We start from the raw sequence: 26,580 nt of genomic DNA, 5'->3' as shown, positions 1-26,580 counted from the left end.
TCACATGCTTCAAGCAGTAAGCCAGGCAGAAGGTACACAAATGCACATGGTCTGTTGCCCAGTGATTGAGCGGATGGAATCCAAGATGGATGGGGCAAGGTCTTACCCGCAATAATTCTCCCTCCCTCTCTCACGCACAAGAAATGTGTCAAGCATCACAAGCAATTTCTATCATGTGTAGCTTCTGGTGGAACAATAGCTGATAAGTTTTGCTTTACTGTATATTTTTTAGTCACAAGCTGTATTGACACTTAAGTGCAAGCCACACAAAACAGCAGGAGAGATTTCTTTGGGGGCCTGTTCTAAAGCCAAGTGAAAAGCTTCCGCTGAGTCAAGTGGCGTTTGGACAGAAATATTCCCCAGTCATATGGCTTTCTCTCCTAGGCACCCCTGCATTCATGTCAGGCATCACTGCGGAGGATCGGCCTCCCTGGAACTGAATGAAGCCCAAATCAGAAGAAAAGCCAGAAGCAGTCTGAATGACAGGAGACGCAGGAACACAAGGACAGAGATAGGAGGCAGGAAAACAACAAAACTGGGAACAGGAATTTGGAATTTGCTTCAGAAGATGGTGTCTCCGATTATAGTGCTGGCAGAGTGGGCAAAGATTGCCCAGTGGCATGTAAAATGCCTGGCAGCTCCTTCCTAGGTTTCCTTGGTTTCTTAGCATCAGGCTGCACTTCTTCACTTTGAAGGCTACCTGTGTATGTGGACGAATTAAGCCAGTTAAGGAGGTTCAAAATGTGAAGCTGCACATGCTCAGAGTATTTTCTTTTTCAGTCTCAATAAAATGTTTGTTATGTGTTTTACTGAGAGTTGTGAATCTCTACATACTCCAAGTATATATAAATTTGCAGTGCATCAAAGCTTATGCCACAATAAATTTACTGCCTGAGTTTATTTGGGGCAGGAAGGGGCCCTATTTGCAGTATTTCACCAGGGGCCCCCAATCCCAAATCTGGCCTTGGCAGCGGAATAAATGACTTGCGTAATCAGAGCAAGAAGTCCAGCAGACAGGGTTGTGTTGCCCCAACCTGCTTGAAAGGAGTCAATCGGCTGTTCTGAGAGACACGAACCAAATTTCAGTCGGGCTAACAAATTTATAAAATGGTTCCGCGTAACCTTAGTCTGAATTAATCTTTAACAAAAATTAAAGGTTAAAATACCATCAAGTTGGTTTATAGTAAATACCCAATGACAAAAAAGAGCAACTGCATGTTTTAAAGCTCAGAGGAGAAGATGGTGAAATGCAAAGAGGGGACACAGAAAGGGCTGAACTCCTCAATGCCTTCTTTGCCTCAGTCTTCTCCGATAAAGAAAACAATGCCCGACCTGAAGAATTTGGAGCAAATGATTCAGCAGAGGAAACACAGCCCAGAATAACTAAGGAGATAGTACAAGAATACTTGGCTAGTTTAGATGTATTCAAGTCTCCAGGGCCAGATGAACTGCATCCAAGAGTATTAAAAGAACTGGCAGATGTGATCTCAGAACCACCGGCAGTCATCTTTGAGAATGCCTGGAGAACAGGTGAAGTCCCGGCAGACTGGAGGAGGGCAAATGTTGTCCCTATTTTCAAAAAGGGGAAAAGAGAGGACCCAAATAATTACCGCCCAGTCAGTCTGACATCAATACCAGGGAAGATTCTGGAGCAGATCATTAAGCAAACAGTCTGTGAGCACCTAGAAAGGAATGCTGTGATCACCAATAGTCAGCATGGATTTCTGAAAAATAAGTCATGTCAGACTAACCTGATCTCGTTTTTTGACAGAATTACAAGCCTGGTAGATCAAGGGAACGTAGTGGATGTAGCCTACCTTGATTTCAGCAAGGCATTTGACAAGGTGCCCCATGATATTCTTGTAAAGAAGCTGGTAAAATGCGGTCTTGACTATGCTACCACTCAGTGGATTTGTAACTGGCTGACTGACCGAAGCCAAAGGGTGCTCATCAATGGTTCCTCTTCATCCTGGAGAAGAGTGACTAGTGGGGTGCCACAGGGTTCTGTCTTGGGCCTGGTCTTATTCAACATCTTTATCAACGACTTGGATGATGGACTCAAGGGCATCCTGATCAAATTTGCAGATGACACCAAACTGGGAGGGGTGGCTAACACCCCAGAGGACAGGATCACACTTCAAAACGACCTTGACAGATTAGAGAACTGGGCCAAAACAAACAAGATGAATTTTAACAGGGAGAAATGTAAAGTATTGCACTTGGGCAAAAAAAATGAGAGGCACAAATACAAGATGGGTGACACCTGGCTTGAGAGCAGTACATGTGAAAAGGATCTAGGAGTCTTGGTTGACCACAAACTTGACATGAGCCAACAGTGTGACGCGGCAGCTAAAAAAGCCAATGCAATTCTGGGCTGCATCAATAGGAGTATAGCATCTAGATCAAGGGAAGTAATAGTGCCACTGTATTCTGCTCTGGTCAGACCTCACCTGGAGTACTGTGTCCAGTTCTGGGGACCACAGTTCAAGAAGGACACTGACAAACTGGAACGTGTCCAGAGGAGGGCAACCAAAATGGTCAAAGGCCTGGAAACGATGCCTTATGAGGAACGGCTAAGGGAGCTGGGCATGTTTAGCCTGGAGAAGAGGAGGTTAAGGGGTGATATGATAGCCATCTTCAAATATATAAAAGGATGTCACATAGAGGAGGGAGAACGGTTGTATTCTGCTGCTCCAGAGAAGCGGACACGGAGCAATGGATCCAAACTACAAGAAAGAAGATTCCACCTAAACATTAGGAAGAACTTCCTGACAGTAAGAGCTGTTCGACAGTGGAATTTGCTGCCAAGGAGTGTGGTGGAGTCTCCTTCTTTGGAGGTCTTTAAGCAGAGAGTTGACAACCATATGTCAGGAGTGCTCTGATGGTGTTTCCTGCTTGGCAGGGGGTTGGACTCGATGGCCCTTGTGGTCTCTTCCAACTCTATGATTCTATGATTCTATGAAAGCAAACTGCCAATTTTCTGATACAAAGAAGTCAGAAAGCTTTATGATGTGCATTTGTAGCTGGAGGAAAGTAAAAGGATCTCCTTCAAGGCAATTAGAATGCTAAATTTGTCAGGTCAGTGTCTTACTTTGGTAGGGTACTTTGGACATTATTTCTGCCTCATTTTAAGCTGTGGAAATATAGCAATAAGCCACAGCAGGATATGCGCTAGTTAGCTCTTGCTGCCTTTCGAAATAACACTTCCAACATCCAGTAATGGTCCTTATAGCATGCTAATGTGGCTTATTCCATGGTGTGACTTGGTTAAACAAACATGGCTCCTGAAAATTACATTTTTGAAGGCTTTGGTAAATCTATATCTTAAGAGGTAAATGGTCCCCTCTGTACAGCTGAATCTGTCCCTTGCGATCTGCTAAAGAGGGCAAACATTTCTGTCTGCTGCTGCTGCTACATACTGTGTTGCTGGGGTGGGGGGAGAAATGAGCAAGATTCCAAAGAGAAAATGTGCAGGGCTCCCATCTGCAAATGCAAACTCACATATTAACACCATCATTCATCTTCTCCACAGTGCAGTCATCTGGGATACACAAAAAAATTTACAGACACAGCTTCTTTTTCATTTAAAAAAATAAACTCAGAGATCATTTAAGATTAAACCTGTGCAACAGCAGACCCTCCAAGTGTCCCTATTTTCCAGGGATGTCCCTGATTTAGAGAAGCCATCCCGCTTTTTGATTTGTTTTTTTTTTTATAAGATATTTATTGAAATTTTTTTTTAAGAAACACCAAACATACAAATTACCATCACCATATAACATACAAGAATATAAAATAAAGTTAGAGTAAAGAAAAGAAAAAAATAGAAAAGATCAAAAGGTACAGATTAAAGTAAATATTGTTCACAAATCCTAGTTTCATAATCTTCAGACTTCCTCACATCTCCCTTCCCTGCGTTCTCAATCTTATCGTTACATGCAGCAATTTATTACCTTATTTCCATTCTTATTTATATAAATTTCCAATAATGTTACTCCAAATTACGTCCCTTTCATTTAATTTCATATATCTTACAATAAGATTACTGCAGCCATGTTTCATTCAGTCGTGCATTCTCCTAACATTCATACAATTTATAATATTTTTGTAGATAGTCCTTAAATTTTTTCCAGTCCTCTTCCACCATCTCTTCTCCCAGGTCTCGAATCCTGCCGGTCATTTCAGCCAGCTCCATATATTCTATCAGTTGCATCTGCCATTCTTCCAGTGTGGGTAAATCTTGGGTCTTCCAGTACTTTGCGATAAGTATTCTTGCTGCTGTTGTTGCATACATAAAAAAAGTTTGATCCTTCTTTAACACCCCTTGGCCCACAATGCCCAGAAGGAAGGCCTCTGGTTTCTTAAGGAAGGTATACTTAAATACCTTTTTTAACTCATTGTAAATCACTTCCCAGAAGGCCTTGATCCTTGGGCACGTCCACCAGAGGTGAAAGAATGTTCCTTCGGTTTCCTTACATTTCCAACATTTATTATCAGGCAAGTGATATATTTTTGCCAGCTTGACTGGGGTCATGTACCACCTGTATATCATTTTCATAATATTTTCTTTCAAGGCATTACATGCCGTAAACCTCACACCGGTGGTCCATAACTTTTCCCAGTCAGCAAACATAATGTTGTACCCAATATCCTGTGCCCATTTTATCATAGCTGATTTGACAGTTTCATCCTGCGTATTCCATTTCAACAACAAGTTATACATTTTTGAGAGTACCTTAGTTTTTGGTTCTAACAGTTCAGTTTCTAATTTCGATTTTTCCACCTGGAAACCTATTTTCTTGTCTAGCTTGAAGACCTCTCTAATCTGAGCATAATGTAACCAATTTTGCACTTTCTCCTTTAATTTCTCAAAACTCTGCAATCTCCAAGTGACTCCTTCCTTCTCTAGTATTTCCCAATATTTCGGCCAATTGGCCTCCATATTGAGTCTTTTCGGGGCCTTGGCTTCCACAGGTGACAGCCACCTTGGGGTCTTATTTTCTAATAAATCTTTGTATTTTACCCAGACCTTAAACACGGCCTTCCTGACAATATGGCTCTTGAAAGCCTTATGGATTTTTACCTTGTCGTACCACAAGTATGCATGCCATCCAAAAGCATTATTAAACCCTTCCAGATCCAGGACGTCAGTGTTCTCTAAAAGTAACCAATCTTTCATCCAGCAGAAAGCCGCAGCTTCGTAGTATAACCTTAAGTCTGGCAGGGCAAACCCCCCTCTTTCCTTTGCATCCGTTAAAATTTTAAATTTTATTCGGGGCTTTTTGCCCTGCCAGACAAATTTAGAAATATCTCTCTGCCACTTTGTAAAACATTCCACTCTGTCCACAATCTGTAGGGTCTGAAACAAAAACAACATTCTTGGCAATACATTCATCTTTATCACAGCAATTCGGCCCAACAAGGAAAGTTTTAGTTTTGACCAACTTTCTAAGTCCTTTTTAATTTCTGTCCAACACTTTTCATAGTTGTCCTTAAATAAATTCAAATTTTTAGCAGTCATATTAACCCCTAGGTATTTTACCTTCTTAACAACTGTTAAGTCTGTCTCTTTCTGAAATCTTTCTACTTCCTCAGTTGTCAAATTTTTTTCCAAAACCTTTGTCTTTTGCTTATTTAATTTAAAACCTGCCATCCGACCAAACTCATGAATCAATTCCAAGGCTCTTTTCGTACTAGATTCTGGCTTCTGCAATGTCAAAACCAAATCATCTGCAAAAGCTTTCAATTTGTAGTGTTTATCTCCGACCTGGATCCCTTCAACCAGCCGGTCCCCTCTAATCATGTTTAGGAGCACCTCCAGGACCGCCCGCTTTTTGATTTGATCACGGAATGGCCCACTTTTCCTTAGGATGTCCTGATTTCCATTGGATAAATGTTGGAGGGTATGGAGTTATTTGACCCCCAAGCCATCTGAAGGCAATCCTGTATAGGGAAGTTTTTTTAAATGTTTAATGTTTTATTATGTTTTTCTATATGCTGGAAGCCACCCAGAGTGGCTGCCACAGGTCAGTAAAGATGTGTGGAGTATAAATAGTAAAATTATCATTATGGAATGGGATGTCCCTATTTTTTTCATTGGAGAAATGTTGGAGGGTATGCCACAGTCAATCAAGGAAGGTGCTCCTGTTCCAAACTGCTTTTACACACATAATTTGATCAGTTGCAAAGCTTGTATCACAAGCTAGAAACTTTCAAAAGCAGTTTTTTTATTTAAAAAAAATGTTAATGAGTACTTTACTAGTTTTATTTTCATCCTAATTTTGCCCTGAATATTTTTAACAACGAAAAATGTACTATTAGTGGACTTTCTTGCATTTTTAGCTTTTTTCTCTTCCTTTTTCAAATCAGCTATTTCCTTTTGTTGCCACTGCATAGGACAGATCTGCACTGATTTCTTACATTCAAATCTGCTTCCCAGCAAATCATAGCATTTGAAGCAGCTACTGCAACCCTAGCAAGAGTGCTTGAGGAGTCTGTGGGGCTGCTGGTGGCCATTAGATCACAATCACACGGTGATGCCATTTGAGAGCCATGATTCATTTTGCCATAATCATACATTAAAGCATTCCCATGTTCAGTCCCCCTGCAGAGGCACAGCATTGGTTCATCCCTAGGAGCACGGCCTCGTGCTGCTGTTGCAAGCTGCTTTTATTCATTTTTTCTTTATTTCATAAAATTTATACACTGCTTGATTGTAAAAAACAAACAAACCCTCAAAGTGTTTTACAAATGTAACTGAATCAGTTGCAAGGTTTGTGTCCCAAACTACAGTGGTACCTCAGGTTACAGACGCTTCAGGTTACACACTCTGCTAACCCAGAAATAGTACCTCAGGTTAAGAACTTTGCTTCAGGATGAGAACAGAAATTGTGCTCTGGTGGTACGGCAGCAGCAGGAGGCCCCATTAGCTAAAGTGGTGCTTCAGGTTAAGAACAGTTTCAGGTTAAGAACGGACCTCCGGAACGAATTAAGTACGTAACCAGAACCAGAGGTACCACTGTATACAAATCAATAATCTGCAAACACCTTCCTATACAGCATCCAAAGAGCAGAGCCTGAGCCAGGCGTGGGGTCTTCTAAACATATCCATATTTGGAAGGGGGGGTGTTCCACAACCCACCCCCAAATCTGTGGAAAAGGCTCTAGCAGGCCAAAAAATCCTCAGAAACCACAAAACAGGACAGATTACAATGCAATGCACCCAAACACCATTGATGCTTAAATTGTTTCGGGATTCATTACGTCATATACAGTGGTGCCTCGCAAGACGAAATTAATTCGTTCCGCAAGTTTTTTCGTCTAGCGAATTTTTCGTCTTGTGAAGCACGAAATCCCATAGGAATGCATTGAAATTCAATTAATGCGTCCCTATGGTCAAAAAAAGTCCAAACAAAGCCAAATTTGGTACAACAAGAGTTTATTAAGTGCTCTTTAAAGTCACACATACTGTAAAGAGCATTTCAAAAATTGAAGGAACAATAAATTAAGTTTCTAAACATGACAGAAAAACATTTAAAAATCAACAAAGTGTACAGTACATTTTCTAAGACTCTGGGGGACAACTCGAAGAAGGTTCCTCTTCCACTCTTTGCTTCTTGCTGAAGAACCTGTCCATGGTCTGCTGCTTCATCCGCCTTTTCAGCACCTCCCTGAAAGGCGACATGACCCTCGTATCAAAAGTGTTTGCAAGGTCATGTGCCACGTGCTTGTCAGGGTGGTGCCGCTGTGCAAAAGCCTGCACATCCTTCCACTTCAGGCAAATGTCCCTCAGTTCTTTGGAGGACAGCCGTTCCCCAGTTGCTTCCTCCTCTTCGAGCGAGGCCTGCTCCTGCGCAGCCTCTGTCTGCAGTTCGACCAGCTCCTGGGTGGTCAGCTCGTGGTCATGCTCCTCCACCAGCTCGCTGTTGTCCTCCTCTGTGACCTCCAGGCCCATGGTCCTCCCCAAGGCAACAATGTCCTGCACCACTGTTGACTCTGGTGCATCAGAGTCACTTGGTGCCACACAGTCCGGCCACAGGCTGCGCCAAGCGCAATTCAAATTTCTCTGGCTGATCCCGTTCCAGGCCATGGTGATCATCTTCAAGCAGGTGACGATGTCGAAGTGGTCCTTCCAGAATTCCCGCAGGGTGATGGTGGTGCAATCAGTCACCTCGAAGCATCGCCTGAAAAGCTCCTTGGTGTAGAGTTTTTTGAAATTGGCGATGACCTGCTGATCCATCGGCTGGAGCAGTGGCATGGTGTTAGGCGGCAGGAACATGATGTTGATGAAGTTGAACTCCTCCAACAAGTCCTCCTCAAGGCCTTTAGGATGAGCAGGAGCATTGTCCATCAGAAGCAAAGCCTTCAGCGGCAGGTCGTTGTCCAGCAGGTATTGTTTGACAGCAGGGCCAAAAGCAAGATTGACCCAGTCCACAAACAGCACACGTGTGACCCAAGCCTTACTGTTGGATCGCCACATGACACTCAGCTGCTCCTTGTCGACCTTGTGTTTCTTGAAGGCCCGTGGGCTCTCCGAGTGGTACACCAGCAGGGGCTTGATCTTCAGGTCGCCGCTTGCGTTGGCACAGAAGAGCAGGGTCAGACGGTCCTTCATGGGCTTGTGGTCAGGCAACTTGGCCTCCTCCTGTGTGATGAAAGTCCTTTTGGGCATCCTCTTCCAAAACAGCCCAGTCTCGTCGCAGTTGAAGACCTGCTGTGGAACGTAGCCCTCCGTCTTCACAACCTCCAGGAACTCCGCTGCAAAGTCTTCAGCCACAGAAACATCAGAACTGGCAGCCTCTCCATGCCTGACCACGCTGTGGATTCCAGATCTTGTCTTGAACCGGTCAAACCAGCCTCTGCTTGCCTTGAAGACTTCTGGCTCACCTGAGGTTCCTGGCTGTTCCTGGATGAGGTCTGCGTGCAAGGCCTTGGCCTTCTCACAAATGACGGCCTCAGTCACTGTGTCCCCTGCACGCTGCTTCTCTTCTAACCAGATGAGCAGCAACTTCTCCACCTCCTCCAGAACAGCTGGGCGGTTCTTCACGATCCTGGTGACTCCCTTGGCTGCATGAGTCGCAAGGATCTTCTCCCTCATCTTCAGGATGGTCCCGATGGTCGATGGATTCCTCCCGTACTCCCTGGCGAGGTCTGTCACACGCATTCCACTGTCGTGCTTCCGGATGATCTCCTTCTTCATTTCCAGCGTAACCTTCTCCTTCTTCCCCTCGCCGGCCTCTGCAGCAGCAGTCTTCTTGGGTCCCATGGCAGCACAGCTCCTACCTTCGCAACCCCCCCCCAAAAAAAATAATCAGTGCTTCACATCCAAAAAATTCAAAACCACCCAGCCACCCACCACACAGAAATTCAAACCCAGAACCAAGTCCCTGAATTCCAAACACCCCAACCCAAAATCCAAAAACCCCCAAAAAAGTTTTCAAAGTTTAACTTACCAAATGGCTGCAAAAGAAGTTTTGGAAAAGCTTCAAAAATCACCAAAGTCTTCAAAAACCTCAAAAAAGGCTACCACACCGCATGCTATGAGTTGCTCCTCGAAGTCAAGTCGCAACTGCACCTCTTCAAGCAATGCACCCTGGGTATTAACAGTTTTACGAAAAAGGAAACAAACTTGCAAGACGTTTTCGTCTTGCGAAGCAAGCCCATAGGGAAATTCGTCTTGCGAAGCACCTCAAAAAACGAAAAACCCTTTCGTCTAGCGAGTTTTTCGTCTTGCGAGGCATTCGTCTTGCGGGGCACCACTGTATAAGGTCCTCTAAGAAAATAAAATCAAAATTAGAAATAAGATTTCTTAGCGCTTCAGTATATTAGAAATGCTATGAAGAACTAAGCAACCACTGTCGTTGCCATTCTTAACTTTCTTAAAACTCACCCCAAAATAACGTCACTATGCTGCCTGATTTACATGCAGGCTTGGGGTTTTCATGAGATTATTATAGGTTTTATCCCAACTATTGTGGCTTCCTTGGCTTGCTGTAGATCAGGCTGCCAGCTGCACACCAGCTCTGCTCATGCCGATCAAGAGAGAAGCCCAGGGATCTCATTTGCTTTCCTACCTGCAGGCATATCCCTCAGTTTGGGCTTGGTGCTCTTCATTATGGTGACCTATTTCTGGAAAACACTGGCCAGATACAGAGCCCACGTTCGTGGCTTCATGCCGCTCAGGTAGACTAGCAGCCTGAGGCTACACAGCACTGAACCAAATCACAGAAATGTTAAAAAGATGAGCATTCAGAAAAGAGAACAGAGCCAATTTCTAGCTTGCAAAGAAAACAGAGGATTATCTAAATATTAAAAGTTGAGTAATAAAATTGGAAGTATGCAGGAGAAAGCCATCCCTGAAGGTCATTCCCCCACTCCCTAGAAATGAATATATCACCAATGAGTGAGTTATTTATGGACTAGAAGGGAATGGTCGCTTGTGAATTTGGAAAATGAAAACCTAGGTCACTTCTAGACAAATTGTTTATTGAGCATTCACCATGATTTGTTTTATGGGGCAATTAGGTGATGTTACCTATTTATTGAGCATTAACTTTCATTTCCCCACACTTTCCAGTGCATTTTCTCAGCACTTTCCTTATTGCAAAAAACAAACAAACAAACAAACAACAACAACAACAACTGATTTGAGGTGCGAAAGTGGATTTGTTGCCTAAGAACTCTAAATCAACTTTCATTGTGCAACCTGAATTTGTACAGGGAAGTTTTTAATGTTTTATGTCTTACTGTGTTTTAATTTGTTGGAAGCTGCCCAGAGTAGCTGGGGCGACCCAGTCAGATAGGTGGCATATAAATTATTATTATTATTATTATTATTATTATTATTATTATTATTATTTCTCAATATGTGACTGAATCCAACAAAGAAATTTAGAAACACCCTTACTTTTCAGAAACAGCAGATGGAAAGTATGTTTTTAAACTGTACCATTTTATACAGTCATGCACGGGTGAAATCTACATGCTAATTTACTATTTCATAAGGGGAAATATTCAATTATTGACACCCACCCACTTCATTCTGAAGTTACCACATCATCTACTATTCATGAGAAGAGGATATGAAGTAAACGTCTCAGATGGTCCTGCTCAGCTGAATTTTCCATTTTAAAAGATTTTAAAAGAAAGTTAAAAGAATTTCAGCAAACAGCAACTTTTTTAGTAGGGAAGGTACAGATTACACATCTATAGTCTCTTGCAGAATTTAGCCTGCAGCAAAAGGCAACATTTCTGCTGAGAGGAGCACCATCTATGGAGGGCAGAGATATAAGTCTCCTGCTGCCCTGCTAAACATTTCTTAGGAGTAACTAAATTTGTAATTTAAAAGATATAAAAAGTAAAGAAAACAATACATGCTTTAAAAATACACTCCTTTTTTTGCAAGGCATACTATAAAGGGAAATCCAAACCAAGCAGGGCTTGAAGTTACCACCCATCAAGTGTCAGGGGGTGACTTGGGACTTCCGGGTTGGCGCCATCGCCGAATGGCGGACTCCCTCCGAGCTCCGGAGGGAGCCTGCTCGGCAGGGGCTGGGTCCTACCGCACCGGCGATGCGGGGACCCTTAAAAACCACGGCCACGAGGGTCGTGGACATGGAGACTCGGCTGGCACCGCTAGCGCCCTCCCGACTCGTGAAGGAGCCTTTTTAAAGGCTACGGATCGGGTGCCGGGGAGAAGCGTGGTGCTTTGAGTCCTCTGCTATCCCTGCCGAGCGCAGCCGCATGCCATCCGGCGGAGAGCGCTGACTTCTTCTATTGAAAATTCGGACTTTTAGACAACAACCCGTGAGTAATTTGGAAACTGGGTTTAAAAGGAGGAAAAAAAGAATTTCTTTTTGAATTGGATACGAGCGGGGGGGGATCCAAAAAGGAAGTCAGTCCCCCCCCCTATTGTAAACCTTTCAAGACAAGGATGGGGCAACCAAGGTCCAAAAAGATTTGTATTGCTGATAAAAACTAAGAATTCCACGATGGGGAATTATAAGAACTGTGCTGGAGGATGAACTGAGGGAGAAGAAACGTAACCCCCCCCCCCCTGGGAACCGGGGTGATTGAAGAGAGAGCCTGGTGAAAAGAGTCGGAGATTTTGACAGCTGTCAAAGTAGCTGTCAAAGTCGGAAAGCAGAGAGGATTTTATTATGAGAACTTTGCTGGCTAAATTTGTTACAATTTGCTACAACTTGTTAAAACTTGGATACAAAATGGCGAAAACATGGATAACAATCGGACTTTTGGACTAGAGAAGACAAAGTTACAACAATCCCCCTAGAGGAGTTTCGGGACATTACAAAGATGGTCGTAAGTGAAAAAAACACCATTGGAATTTTACAGGACTGGTTATCTTCTGGGAAAGCTGCGAAACGGAAATAATATTTTGTCTACAGGGTGTTCAGCTAAAGGAGACAATAGAATTTTCTATTGAAGAAAGGAAGGGACTGAACGCAAGTTTTTGTTCCTGAATAACAATAATCCCTGCAGACTTACTAAGCTTCTGAATTAGAACGTTTCAGCAGCGGAACAAGAGGAAACTGGACTACAATTTGGAAAGAACAATGGGGGGAGCTTTATTAAAGATCTGAAGTTAAGTGTTCTAAAAATGATTATGAAAGGGGAAAAAAAAAAAAAAGAAGAAAAAACCAGCAAGGAGTTGGGGGAAATAGGTGATTTATGGATTGTAAGAATCCCAGGCGGATAACATGGTTTGGTGGTCAGGGGGAAATTAAACCGGGGACAGGGGGGGAGAACTACAATCCAAAAGCTTGTTAACTTCTTTTTTTTTGAACTGGCTTTGTCTCATCTATTATACTCTTTATTTCTTATTTCTGATATTTTTATTATGTGGGGTGTTTTTATTATTAAAAAAAGGGAAATTGTGGAATGAAAATGGGGTGGGCCCTGGGAAAGAAATTTTTTGTGTTTTCTTAAGGGTATTGATGTGGAGTGCAGAAATTTTAAATTCGAATAATGGTTTAAACAAATTAAGTTTTTAATTAGAACTGAGAGCTTGTGGAGCCAACAATATGAAAAAGGAATACGGTAGGGGTGGGAGAAGGGGGGAGTCCCAGAAAGTGAATATATGAAAATAAGGCTATGAACGTATTTTAATTCTTGCTTTCTGTATGTTCTTTTTTTTTTGAAAATCTTAATAAATATTATTTTAAAAAAAAAAAACAAGTGTCAGGGGGTGACTTGAATCCCTGGTTTCTGCAGAGACCTGCTGCCCTGCTGATCTCATGAGCACGTTGCTAGCACAGTGGGGCATCAAGGCACTGCCTGTCAGCTGACCTTAGACTCATAGCCTTGCAAGGGACCCTTAGAGTCATCTTTTCAGATCCCCTGCAATGGCGGAATCTTTTGCCTAAGGTGGGGCTCAAATCCATAACCCTGAGATTAAGAGTCTCATGTTCTACCAGCACAACACTGATGGCAAGCCTTCCTTGCCAATTAAGAATTGAGGGCACACTTTAAGATTCCCAGTTGCGCATTGGCAAGTCTCTACCTGTCCCATATGATGTCACACATGACATCATTGTTTTGAAGAATGAGCTTCACAGGCCTCTCTAGGACCAATGCTAGGCCTAACTAGACCCACAAGCATGAAAAGCCCCGCCCCTGTTGTCAAGAAAAACCTATTGGTTAGGGCTAGAAATGCTTGGACCATTGGTGTGCAACCTGAAACATCCTTTGCAGGAACTAAGACAGAACCCCTGCCCGCCCCTTGAGGTATGATCTACTTGACCTGCCTACTTGCTAGTCTGAGGCAGGTAGAGTGTCACTGCCCACCTTGACTCCACATCTGGGCAGCTCCAAGCCTCTGCGCAGCCTCCCCTGGCGCTCAGGACTGCTCTCAGGCACGTGCTTTAAGTTCTCACAGGCAGCATGGACAAGTCATCCCTCCTAAGCTTATAAGCTTTTTCATACAACATTTTAGTATGTGTATTTTTATTATTTATTTTATTTATTGAATTTACATACCGTCCTATACCCGGAGGTCTCAGAGCAGTTCACAGAGCAACAAATCTAGTCTAGTCCATGGCATAGTGGGAAGTGCTGTGGCACCAAGAAGCTCCACCTCGCTCTGTGTTTATGCATTTCTGCAATGTGCATATACATGGTATGTGTTAGCCTTGTATGCGAAGTCGTGGACCATGCTTCCCCGCCATGCATGCTGCTGACATGGGTGGTGTGGCTTGATGCCACAATCCCACTCTGCCAGGCACAGGTCCACGGTGTAGCTGGTTGTCTGAAAAGAGTGTTAGTGTCACAATGTGGGAAGTCAAATTTGCATAAATTCTCAAAATGTGAACAATTCACTTGGACATAGCTAAAACAACTGAACATTTCATGTGCAGGAGCAAAGATGTGAAAATGAAGTCACAATGTACAAAAACCTGAGCAATACTAAGCAGGTCACTGGAACTATATTGCAATAGATGAAGGGGACGAGTTTGGAGAAATGTTGAAAGATACCTTCTTACCATGGTGCATATATATATATATATATATATATATATATATATATATATAGCCACCCTATTTTCTTGACTGTAATTTGTTTTAACTGATTTAATATTGTATTTTTAAATTACTGTAACCTGCCCTGGGACCTAATGATGAAGGACAGGTAAGAAATCACATCAGTCAATCAATCATGAGATGAACATAAACCCTGCTATTTTTCATAATTACAATTATCTTTTTCTGTTTTTCTGAAGAGCCAGCCATAGAGCACCAGAATAACATATAGCCGGGCATGTCAGACTAGGACTAGAGAGATCCTTGTAGGAAACCAGGATATAAATGTATTGTATTGTATTTTGTATTGTATTGTATTGTTTGTATTTGCTGGCTTATGTAAAAAGAAGAAGAAGCCAAAATGCAAATTTTTGCTCTTGGCATCATACTTCTTTTAAGTGGTTGCCTACGCCTCTTTGTTGTTTAGCTTTTGTTCTGGTAGCATAGGTATTTCTAAGATCCATTCTCTAATATGGAAATAATAGTTTCAGATTCTTCAATTTTCTAGATAAAAACAAAGTAAGAGAGAATTGGGGAAACATAAAATAGCCTCCTTGAAAAATTCCTCAAGATAAGTCATGATCAAAGTAACTGGATTCCATCTTCCCTCGACATTAATAATCACAGCATGTGAAGAATTAATTAATCAAACCACACTGGAGGCACTCTCTATACTATCTTGTATTTTAATTATAGGTTAGCTAAAACTTTTGACTTCTATAAATAAGCTATAGCGTCTATAGTTCATTTATAGAAGTAAAAGATCTAGGCAACCTATAATTAAAGGAAAAGATAGTAATTAGACAACTGAAGACCTTTGCTAACTAACCTTAGCTATTTTATATGTATTTTATTCATTTGTTGCAGGTATGTTCAACCTGAGTAATTCTGAATGAAAATGCAATTTCTCCCGAAAATATTAATTTTGTCCACGGCTGGTGGCTTGTGAGCATGATGCAGATTTTATGGTTGTGCCTTCAACACGGCTTTTCTTTCTCTTTGACAGTTGTGAAGAGTTACTGGAATACCAACTGGAGAACACAACTAATGCTATCAAAAGGCACATACTTTTTGTCCTTTCCCTCCTGCCACTAACTGTCAGTGATGTGAATTGTGGTTAAATCTTATCTCTTAGCTTGATGGGTGATGCCATGAGGCTGAAATTAATAAGATCTTGCACAAGAAAGCAAATGGACAATTGTTTTATATGCCCATCATTATCATGGCTGGCCCACCCATGAGGCAGATGGAAGCAGCCACCTTGGCAGCAGAATCCAGAGGGTATATAAATTCAATCAATCAATCACTCAATCACAACGATCCAACCAATCCTGGGCTGGTTCAACCTCACCTCCGGAAAGCCCATTTCGGGGTTTTATTCTGGCTGCTACCAGTGGGGATCCTGCCAGCAGCAGTTCTACTCTCAACCTGTTCAGTCGGCAGGAAGGGGAAATCTGAGCTTGTGATGCTGGCCTTAATCTTCAAGTGGTTGGCAGGCCAGCCAGGCTGATGGCAGAACACCCCATGTTGGCCAGGAGGGCTTCAGGTGCTCAGCCGAGAGGAATTCGTAATGATGCACCACCCAGAATGTTGCCTTCAATCATTTATTTACCTCAAACTGCAAAGGGCCTTGTGTTCTTTGTGACATTCACCCTTACACCTATCAGGCACCTCAGTTAGTAATGCTACAATGTTCAATTTAAAATACTGAAACTGAGATCAAGTTTTGTATGATGAGATAAAGGCTATCTATTATTAATTACTGTGAAAATTTGGTAAGGGAATGCTTGAATTAAATAATATATTTCCAAATCTCTTAAACATCTGATGGTAACTGTGATACTCTCAATAACATTCTACCATAAAAGTGGAAATTTCTTCCCAATCTTGAATAAAACCACAAGTCAATACCCTTAAATAAGGCATTCCCCCTTTGCTCTTAGGAATTGATTATGGTGTTGCAGAAAAACTATCCTCAGTTTTTCTTTATAGTATTTATGCTTAAGGTTGCAACCTCAGACATGTCTACAGAAAAGTGCTGGCAAGTTCAGAGAGCCCTGGTGACTCTCTATGGAGAAAGCAAAGCAGAACATCATGCCAAACATAGGCAAAGATGTTGTGAAAATGCACAATGCATAATATAAAATATTTTAAAGTATATAGTTAGCAAGTAAGAAATTCAGGGGATTCATAAACACAAATCAGGGTCCCATCTTAGGGGTTAGGGAAATCTTGGGCAAAAAGGTAAGTATTTACAAGACATTTGAAGCAACTGATGGTTGCTGCTTTGCATGCAGCAAGGGAAGGGCATTCCACAGGAGAGGGGCCACAGGAGAAAATGCCCACGTTCAGATCAGCGCCCTAGAATATTCTGTAGGGTATGGTGCCACAAGAAGAATTTCCTCAGGTGATCCAAGTGATTGTACATGTCTATACAGTGCCAGGGCAGAGTATGTTAACAAGACCTTGGAAAGTGATTGGCAGCCCGCGGAGTTTCCTTCGCACAAGTGTAAAAGGCACCTGCCCAACAACAACTCAGCCGCCTGACTGCAGAAGTCTGTACCAGGTGAACCACTTGGCATGATGGCGGCTTCTCTCAGTGGACACAGCATTTTCGTGGCACACACACATGACCAATAGTACACCTAAATTAGCTGCATGACACAAAGTAGGAAGGAAAGCAAAACCACATAAACAACATTACAACAATTGTGGTTGATGCGGAGCACAATTCAGCCAGACATAGGCAGTTTTGGGTCTCATGTATTTCCATGGAAAAGCTTTAAACATACACTTATATGACCCCCATTGAAATCCATGGAGCCTGAAAGTTCTCGGCTTTGAGTGGATTGTGTCCATGGTGGTTTTGAGATGTGGAATTATTTTCTTTAAGTGATAGTGGCTGATTTTTTTATTTTTTATTTTAAAAATCACTGCAGCTGGTCACACGTTTTGTTTCTGTCTGAAGTGTAGTTTAAAAAAAAGGATTTGCATTTCAGCAGCAGATGTCTACGGGAGAGAAGAAAGCAAGACTAGAGACCCTCATGCAAACCGGTTGATGACAAGTGCACACTTTGGAGGGTTTGCTTGTCTTTGGAGCTGTGCGCAGGCACTTCTGGAGTCTATGCCCTGGGGCTCACCCTGACTACTGCCATATGTCTGACAAAGCAGGGGCAGTAGTTCAGTTGCCTGAGGTAGCTGTCTCCATTATGTCACTTTCTTTTTAAGAAATATGGGCTTCTCAGCACAGCATTACAGGAAAAAGCCAGACTGTCAAATCTTGATAGATATTCCCCAAGCCATTGGCATCAAACATTTTGTTACACTGGTCTCTTTCATTGCCTTGGTCTCTTTTGGATAGAACTTTACACTTGCTTTTTGTGAAATGAAAGATCTTCATGGACAACTTCTAAATTGCCCTGTATTGTAGCTGATAGGAACTAAACAAATGTTATATTTGACAGGGAATTACATGAGGGAACACTGGTTCACATTCTGGCTTTGTATATTGAAAAGGTGCCCTTTAGACCACTTCTAAAAAGAAACGGTTTGATCTTGCAGTACCTTTGTAAGTTATGGGATAGAGTTAACATATAATACTGGCTCCACGTTAGCAATGAATTACTATTGCTATATACACCTAAGCACTTTTCAGATTTTCTCAGTTATTTTAAATGTAAGCTGATTCCATCTTTCAACAAATCTAGAAGTCTCTGGATCAGTGCTAGATAACAAAGTGACTAAAACGTCCACTTGGTTAATTTCAGGAAGTAAAAGCTGTTTCTCGAAACACATAAACAGGCACACAGATCCCACAAGCAGAGCATAATGTGTGGTGCCAAAACATATGTCCATCGTATGGGCTCCATCCAATCCATCCCCACTGAAAAAAAGAAAGGATAGACTGCTGGTCTGGCAATGCCATGCTGGCCGTCAGATTAGGCTAGGGACAAGGGGTTGTAGCAACTGAGTTTTACTCAGAGTAGACCCACTGAAATCAATGGACCTGACTCAATCATGTTCATCAATTTCACTGGGGAAAAGTGATAAGGATTAAAGTAAGTTTTGTTTCCTAGGGCTTGGGAGGAAAGGCTGTGGTGGCAATAGACAAAATTAGTGAGCTGAAAAGGGGGTAAAGTGCAAACTTTGGCCTTTGTTATGCGTTAGCACCCTAAACCTGTGAGGAAAATCAGAACTTACAGGGTTAAACAGTTCTGTGTGACGTCTCACATTCTGAGGCGTGGTTTGGTTCACATACGGGAATCTTTCTTTGTGTGTGAGTTTCCTTTCATTTTTGGCTGAGAGACGAAAGAATGTCCGCTCTCTCGCCGGGCTGATTTATGATGTTTTTCTTCTCATTAAAGGCTGTTAGAGATTAGCAAGAAGCCTGCGTTCAGTCTGATTTATTATCCACACACAAGGCAACACTTTCTACCGCTGCAGAACTCTGCTAAGAGCAAAGAGCTCAAGTTTTTCCTATCGGCACCGGGGAAGTGTGCCGGGCGCCATCTTATCTCAGCAAAACCAAGGTATCAGCACTGAGAGACATGTAGCTGTCTCACAGTTGCAAAGATGCTAAGTTGGCTGTGAGCAAGGGTGTTTTATAAATGTTGATAAGGGTATCCAAAAACTCAAGCACCCTCCATGGGTCAGTGTGAGGCAAGCAACGATTCCGTTCAGCTGAAGGCCACAGAAATCATACATTAACTGCATGCATACATAACTTTGAAAGGGAATGAGCAACTGGTCTGGGGAAACAAAAATTCTGCTAAGCAGAGAAATGGAGACATAGCCATGGATGGAGACATGCACAAATGCATCAGGGATTCTCACGGCCTAGTGGGACCCCCTCCCCCCGGCTGCCATTGAGAGGGGAAGAAAAAATTCAGCAAAACAGCAGGAGAATTCAGAGCTAAATTTATTTTGCTCTCTTGTATTCACAGCTGCAGACATCGCCTCTAGCAGAAGGGGGGTGGTAATGAGGACTAGATAGGAGAAATGCTGGTCATTTTAGAAGACAATACATTTCTGAAACATTCTGGAAAACACACATAATATCTTAATTCACATCACGTCTTTGGTCATTCTTTCTTCCAAATGTAAATGTTTGAGCCAAAAATGCTTCCATTTTTCTTTTTTTAAAGAGACTGTGAAGGTAACAAATTGTGAACATCACAATCTAAGAAGGATGTTGAGAAGCTGGAACATGTGCAGAGGAGGGTGACTAAGATGAACAAGGGTCTGGGAATTCTCAAAGAATGCCTGGTCATTAGCCAGGAGACATGCATAAGCCTCTTTGCAAGGTTTTCACATTTGCCTCTTGTGGGCAGGGGGAATTCTGCAACATCCACCCCCACCTATTGTGTGGTAGCCTCTTCAGAAAACAACTTGCAAGGACTACCTGATCTCAGGAGGACCCACCACAAGAAATATTTATCCAAGTTGCTAGGGGGAAAGAAGGGGCAATCTATGGTGATTTTGAGAACTGGAAAACAAGACGGGGCGTGAAAAGTGCACTAAAGGGGAGGGGAATCAGTAGCTCTTTATGACCCCAGGGATTCCTATTGCCTGGTGTCCAAACAACTTCGCTCAGGGGCTAAAAATCTGAGACCACTTTCAGGGAAGGAAGCCCAGGAGCACAGCTCTTTGCTAAGTGGGTCACAGACATTAAGATATGTTCCATTTCCCTAAAGTATCTAGGGGTATAGATATCTAGAAATTTATAAAAAAATATTTCATTAAAATAACCCTCCAGTTACCAAAAGGATAAAAGCTGATTTTCATATTTAGAAGGACAGAATCGAAGTCCTTCTCTTCTGGGATGAATAGCATCCATGAAAATGATGGCCCTTCCTCATCTCCTTTTTCGTTTTCAAGTCCTTCCCATTTATATTCCACCCACAGTAATTAGGACCTGACAAGCAAAGTTTAATAAGTTCATTTTTGTATCTAGAAGATCTCCCTTGGCTGCGTCTAATTTTTATTTACAGACTAAATTTGGAGCCTAGGGAATTCCTCCCCAGGTCCAAATTTATTTTGACTGTTTTAAATTGTGACAATTATTGCCCATAGTACAATATGATGTCTCTGTCCTCTGGGTGAAAATGGAAGATTCCTTAAATCTTGAACTTCCACTTTGGGGTTTCTCTCTTCTTCATTCTCTTTCCAGGAAATGCACCCAAGTATTTTTTTTTCTCCAATAAATTTTTAGGACCAGTCTGTTCCTCTCTTACATACATAATCAACATTCTACATGGTTAATAGATGCCAAACTCAGCTGGTTATGGACAGCAAATACTTTATTTCATTTCATCCCCTGGTATATGTATTTTGCTACATAGACCTGTGTCTGTATTTAAACATATAATAATGCTTCCAACTTCATGTATTAGGGGACTAGTTTTGCAAATATCCTCAGCGCTCCTTTCTCAATTTTATCCCTTGTTGACTGGATTGAAGTCAGCATGGGAAGAGGACTTGGGGGAAGAAATTGATATGATGAAATGGAATAAATTTTGGTTCACAAAACCATTCTATTCAGTTTGAGCCTCTGTTAGAGAAAACACCATGAAATTGTTCTAGATAGTTCCTCAAACTTATGCAAACGGCGCATATTCAAAGGGAATAAGTCTGGCTGACTGCACTGTGCAGCCCTGGACAAACTGACATCAGTGGTGGATCTGCCCATTGGTCCATACTCTGAGGACTGCAGTTTGCAACATTATGGTAACCTGGCTCAGCCAGCTCCCGCTCCATGCCTCCTTGCTCTATTTAAAGGCAGCGACTCCTCAGCAACAATAAAACCACCTGTGCTTTATCTTGTAGGGGCAGCCTGCCAGGGATGGAAAGAGTGCAATTTCCCAATTGATAACTGGCTCTAAAAGATTGTACATATTGCAGACATGGAAAAATCTATCATCTGAGTGAGCTGTGCAGAACTACAGAACCTAAGGATTATGTGCGTATTTGATGGGCCTTTATGACGTATCTTAATAATGACCCCATCTCAATATAGTCCCCACAAAGTATGCATTCATCTGGAAGTGCTTTAACTAGTATTTACCCTGCCTTACAATGACTTGCCTATTTCCCCCCTCGTTTCTTTATAATTAGATGTTAATGCTCATTTTATGTATTTACTTACTTATTTAAAATGTATATTTTATATATACATTCAGTATCGTAAACCCCAAATTTATGCTATTTTCTTCTTTTGTATACCTGCCATGTCCATGATCTATATTTTTGTTTTGTTTTGTTGCTTTCTAAAAATATTTTATGCGGGGGGGGGGTGGCCCCTAGGAGTTAGCTCCTATGTTTGGAAGTTAACAAAGATGTAAATGTGGGGTATCTGAGAAGCCAGGCATGAACACATGGCTTGCAATTGTCAGAAGGATGCTAAATGTTTGGTCTGATGTGCAGTTTGTTTGCCTCCTTCCCCTCAATACCTTCTGTGATTAAATACCTGCTCAAAAGATAACTATTAAAAGCACAATGAATAATTTAGGCCTTCTTAAGGTTTAATGAGAAAATTACAGTAGGGGTTCTTTCAAGCTACATTGTTTGGGAAAACACGTATTTAATTGCTCCCCCAGCCATCCATTTCTTTTTTAGATTACCTACCTTCTGACCACAGCTCTTAGTGATGATTAGCTCCAACCAGAGCTCCCACCATAACCATCTTATTTGCTCTACAAAAGGTCCCAGGAATGGGAAAAATCATTACTGAAGAAACAGCACATCCTCACCAATTAGCTTCCTAGTACTTGCTCTTTATAACCCCATCTCCTTAAATAAAATAGCATGCTACCAAGGTTATGAAAACACCTCCATGGGGTATCGATTCTATGCACTGGACTTATGAAAGATCTGTTTTAACAAATGCTGCTATTTTTACCCAAACTTTCTTTCTTTTGTATTACTGTACATACCCAAGTTTTAAAAATGCCTTAGGCGTACGTTGCGTGTCAAGGTTCCCAAGCCACCCTCAAATAAAACACAATTCACACAGAATTTTTGTTTAAGGTTTTTGTCGTAATTTTTTGGCCACAACTTTATTGATTACAGAATGTGAGTGGTTGCTTAGGCATTGGTTAGTGACTATCTGTTCCCACTTAGAGGTAGGAACATAACTGACATCCGCAAGCCTGCAAAAGTCATTAAGGGAAAACATTTTGGGGAGAGAATAGAGCTGGGTGCCAGGCCCTCACCTCTCCCAAATGCTCCCAGGGGTCTTGCGTGGCCCTAGCTCCTTGACAGGGGTTCGGACAAGAGCATGGAGGGCCCCTGGATTCCTTTAACAGAATTCCCTTGCAGCAGCAGCATTGGATGGGCAGGCACAGCCAACCATACCCCCTCCACCAACCAAATTTAACCAATGCCCAACTGCAACCTTACAAGTTGTGATGATTTTGCTACACGGTAGGCAAAAAACCAAATGGCACCGGCCAATCAGCCAAATGGAAAAAAATTCCTACCAGGCCCCTGCCTTAAAGCAGATGACCCCATGACAGGCATAGCAAGTTCAAAGCAAACAGCCCTAAATATAGGGAGGGTGGGAGGGTGATCTGATGTGTGCAGCGAAAAGAGGCAGCTCAACACTGTGCGCAGGAAGTAAATAGTCCCTTGGCCATCAATCATAAATTGCAACATCAAATTCTCCCAAACTACCAAGAGGTGCCCAATAAGATTCGTGGCCATCCAAACTAACCCACCCAGCAACAAAGGGGTGTCTTGTTTGCCCCCACTGCAACACATCATCTCCATGAAGGAGAACACACTTTGTTGAAATCATTTAATATAACAGTTCTTAATCTGAAGCTGTCTGATGCATTTCCAGCAAAAATATGAACCATTTCTGCAAAAGCTTTTTGTTCTTCCATCTATAGTCAATTCCCAACTTTCTGTTTTGCTCTCCTCCTGTTCTGTCACTCTCCAGTGTGACCAAGAATTAGGCCACAGGCGAGGCAATGCAGACAGGGCCTTTTTTGATCCTCAGTTACTCCATCTGTCTCCCTCCTCTCCCGCCACTCCTCAGTTCAGCTTCAGAGTGGGACGCAGAAGCCTTCTTCCCCTCCTTCTCCAGATCTGGAAACTGTGCTCTGCTTGGGGGAGGTGGGGAAACAAGCCTGCCTCCACCCTTCCTGCGTCTGAACCAATGGCCTCAATGATGGGGTTGGGTGAGGTTTGCACCTCTCTCTTCCCCATCCACACCAAACTTCATGGGCCTTTAGCAATTTGATAAAGATTAGCCATCCTCACTCAGAGAGCTCCTGCAGAGCAGGAAAAATGAAAGTCAAATGAAAAGGAAATGAAAGTGATCCACACTTTGGAGGTAGTCCAGGGGCTGCAGTGCTTCCTCCGATGGGGTGGGGGATATCCCAGTTTTTTCCAGACAGGGTCACCTCACGATTCACAGCCTGCAGCAGGACTCCTTGCCCAGCACAGGCCTGGAATAGAATCCAGCAAATCTCCCTGGTGTTTCATCTCTCCCAGTGGGAACGGGGTGGGGTGGGGACACAATGTCCTTGTGTAAAAACTGGGTAAAAGTATTCTGGACTCCGAATGTTGGAAAGAGAATTATGGACTCAGTGAACTTTGGTATTCTCCCCTGAATAGCTCCGTCAGTAGAGCATGTGACACTTAATCTCAGGGTTGTGGGTTCAAGACCCATGTTCGGTGAAAGATTCCTGCATTGCAGGGGGTTGGACTAGATGACCCTTGTGGTCCCTTCCAGTTCTACAATTCTCTGATTCTCCAGAAAGGCAATTCTTATGTTCTATGTCAGAACTTGAGCTCAGCTAAATGTCACATTTAGCCTGTGTATGTCACTCAGCACCCACCACCTCTAACCAGAGCTCAGAACTGCAGGGAGACTAGTTACTCCAGGCAGCCTCCTTAAGCCAAGAGACACATTGCCTCGCAGCCTCAAAATCACAGTTCCAACACTAACCTGTGCAACATTAACTCATGACAATAAAGAATAGTTCTTCATTTGCGTAAGAAACGAATGAGCATCTCTTGCACATTACATTTAATCAAGAGCACCATAATATATTACTAGTCTGTAATTAACTGAAGTAGGGAATAGTAATTGCCAAGACTGAAAATATAAGCAGTTCTTTTAAGCAGACAGTATCGGACATGAAAAACAAGAGAAGATAAAAGAAATGAGAAGAACCCAAAGTAAAATGCAATGTTCAAGTTATTGCCATTTCTTTATTTTATGCTCCATTATTGTATTGCATGGAATCTCTGATGTGAAAAATTGTCAAAAGATGAGATTAATAGAAACATTAGCAAAAATACAATTTCCACTAGCTTTTAGAGAAACTAATGAGACAGATCAGATAATGAGCATCAAAAATTTGAAAGAATGGTTTAAGTTTTTTAAATAAACTGATGAGGCAAAACTGTTAATGTGCATCAGCCAATGCTGCCAATATTGATGAGAAAGGAGAAAACTGCTGATGTGATTTAGTTGCTTTTAAAGATTTATGAAATGGAAGCATAGGATGGGGAAGACCAAAAGCATATTATAATGTTAAAATGGATGCCTGCCACAGGTTTTGCAGTGGCTCCTTAGTAACTGTTAGCAGCATTAACCTTTCGGGCAACACATCACTTTCTCCTATCCTCCCTTTGGGTTCTTATTTGATTCAAAATAATTTTAACATTGCCATCATAGGAGGGAGGAGTAAGATGTGGAGATGGCAAATGGAAAAGCTGGCTGAATGAAAACCCCAAAATGGAGAAAAATAGAGCAAGAAATACTGTTGGTGGCATGTCCTGTTTGGGAAATTGTGAAACAACTTTTCTTACCAATTGGAATCTCAAAGTCATTGTTTGCCCTTCCGTTGCAATTCAGAAACACTGGAAGTGACTAATTGAGGCAGAATGCCAGAAGCTTCCCTAAAGAGAAACTGGAAGTAGATATGGGAGGGGGGTGTGGTTTTAAAGGAAGCTGAAAGGGTTTCTCAAAGGTAAACCACATATTCATCACTTGACACTGGATTTTGCATAAAACGAAATCTGAGGTGAATTGGGAAGTTCTTATTTTGGCCCAACAGCTGAATCGTTTTGAGAAAAAGCAAAGTAATTTTGAGACAGCCAAAATTATTGGGGATGGGAATTTTGGACTTCCCTGAGCTGTACTAGTCACATCCTTATGGAATCTGTTCCACCAACACCCAAAGCTCCATGTTGTGAAAGTAAATCACACCAAAGAGCCCGCTTTTCCTGTAATCATTATCTCTTCAGCATTATAGCCCCCTGTGCTTTTTCATCATTATTTTTTTAATTTATAAGAGCACCTTAAAATTATTTTTGGCCCTGTACATGAACAAATTCACAGGTTTATTTAGTATACTAAGGTGATATCAAGATGTGAAGTTAAATTAGGAGATGAAATGTGGAAGTTTATTATAAATGAAGTGTAGGTTAATTGAGGAACATGGTAGGAAAACTGAAGGTGACTGAGGAATAGCAACCTTTGTTCTACAAGATTTCAATGAAGAAGTGCATGGAAGCAAAATACACATGACTTCATTCTTTTCATGGCCAGGGCATTTAGTGGCATTTTTTGCCAGTAAGCCTGAGACAGGGCAGAGTTCTGCCACCACTTGAATGCATTTTCTGGAGTGACCAAGACCTTGGGCTTTGATTTCCAGGAAGTTCCAGAACTACAGCTCTGTGGGAAAAGGAAGGTCTCTGGTGCAGGAAGGCAAGGTCAGCCACTTCTTGGCAAAGTGGGGTTGAGCCGGAATTGTCCATTTTCCAGCACAAATCTATTGAAATGGATTTGTCCTCCATCACTACCACCATAACACAAGTGCTTAAGAATGTCTCAGCTGAAAGCAAATTTCTCTTTTGCACAGGATATATACAAAAGTTTATGTTTAGTATAAAAAAACAGTGCCTGGTAGCTAAACTTACACTTTCATGGAAGGGTTCCTGCCTTAAGAAATCTCTTCACCCTTCCAAGAGTTAATTAAAATTTAATTATTCTCACTCCTGCAGTAGCACTTTTAAACTACCTTGATAAGA

At 42.1% G+C, this 26,580-nt stretch overlaps 2 protein-coding genes across 2 annotated transcripts in view; both read right to left on the bottom strand.

The window, feature by feature from the left end:
- The window catches only part of LOC308460114 (tigger transposable element-derived protein 1-like), a gene marked incomplete at its 3' end in the record, with an annotated part of 31,799 nt that extends 22,036 nt beyond the window's left edge, over positions 1 to 9,763 (bottom strand). The window contains exons 1-2 of the mRNA XM_080976101.1: positions 9,453 to 9,763; positions 7,823 to 9,282 (exon numbers count right to left, since the gene is read on the bottom strand). Coding sequence (XP_080832227.1) covers positions 7,823 to 9,265 — 1,443 coding nt within the window. The 5' untranslated portion in view covers positions 9,266 to 9,282; positions 9,453 to 9,763. The remainder of the gene's footprint in view (positions 1 to 7,822; positions 9,283 to 9,452) is intronic.
- CNTNAP2 (contactin associated protein 2) overlaps positions 1 to 26,580 on the bottom strand; it is a 1,044,505-nt gene that overhangs the window by 569,857 nt on the left and 448,068 nt on the right. The gene's annotated exons all lie outside the window — the stretch shown is intronic.

The sequence above is a fragment of the Podarcis pityusensis genome (genome assembly GCF_964106645.2).
Source record: "Podarcis pityusensis genome assembly, chromosome: 12".
NCBI classification, from domain to species: domain Eukaryota; kingdom Metazoa; phylum Chordata; class Lepidosauria; order Squamata; family Lacertidae; genus Podarcis; species Podarcis pityusensis.
This window is presented reverse-complemented; position numbering and strand designations above follow the sequence as displayed.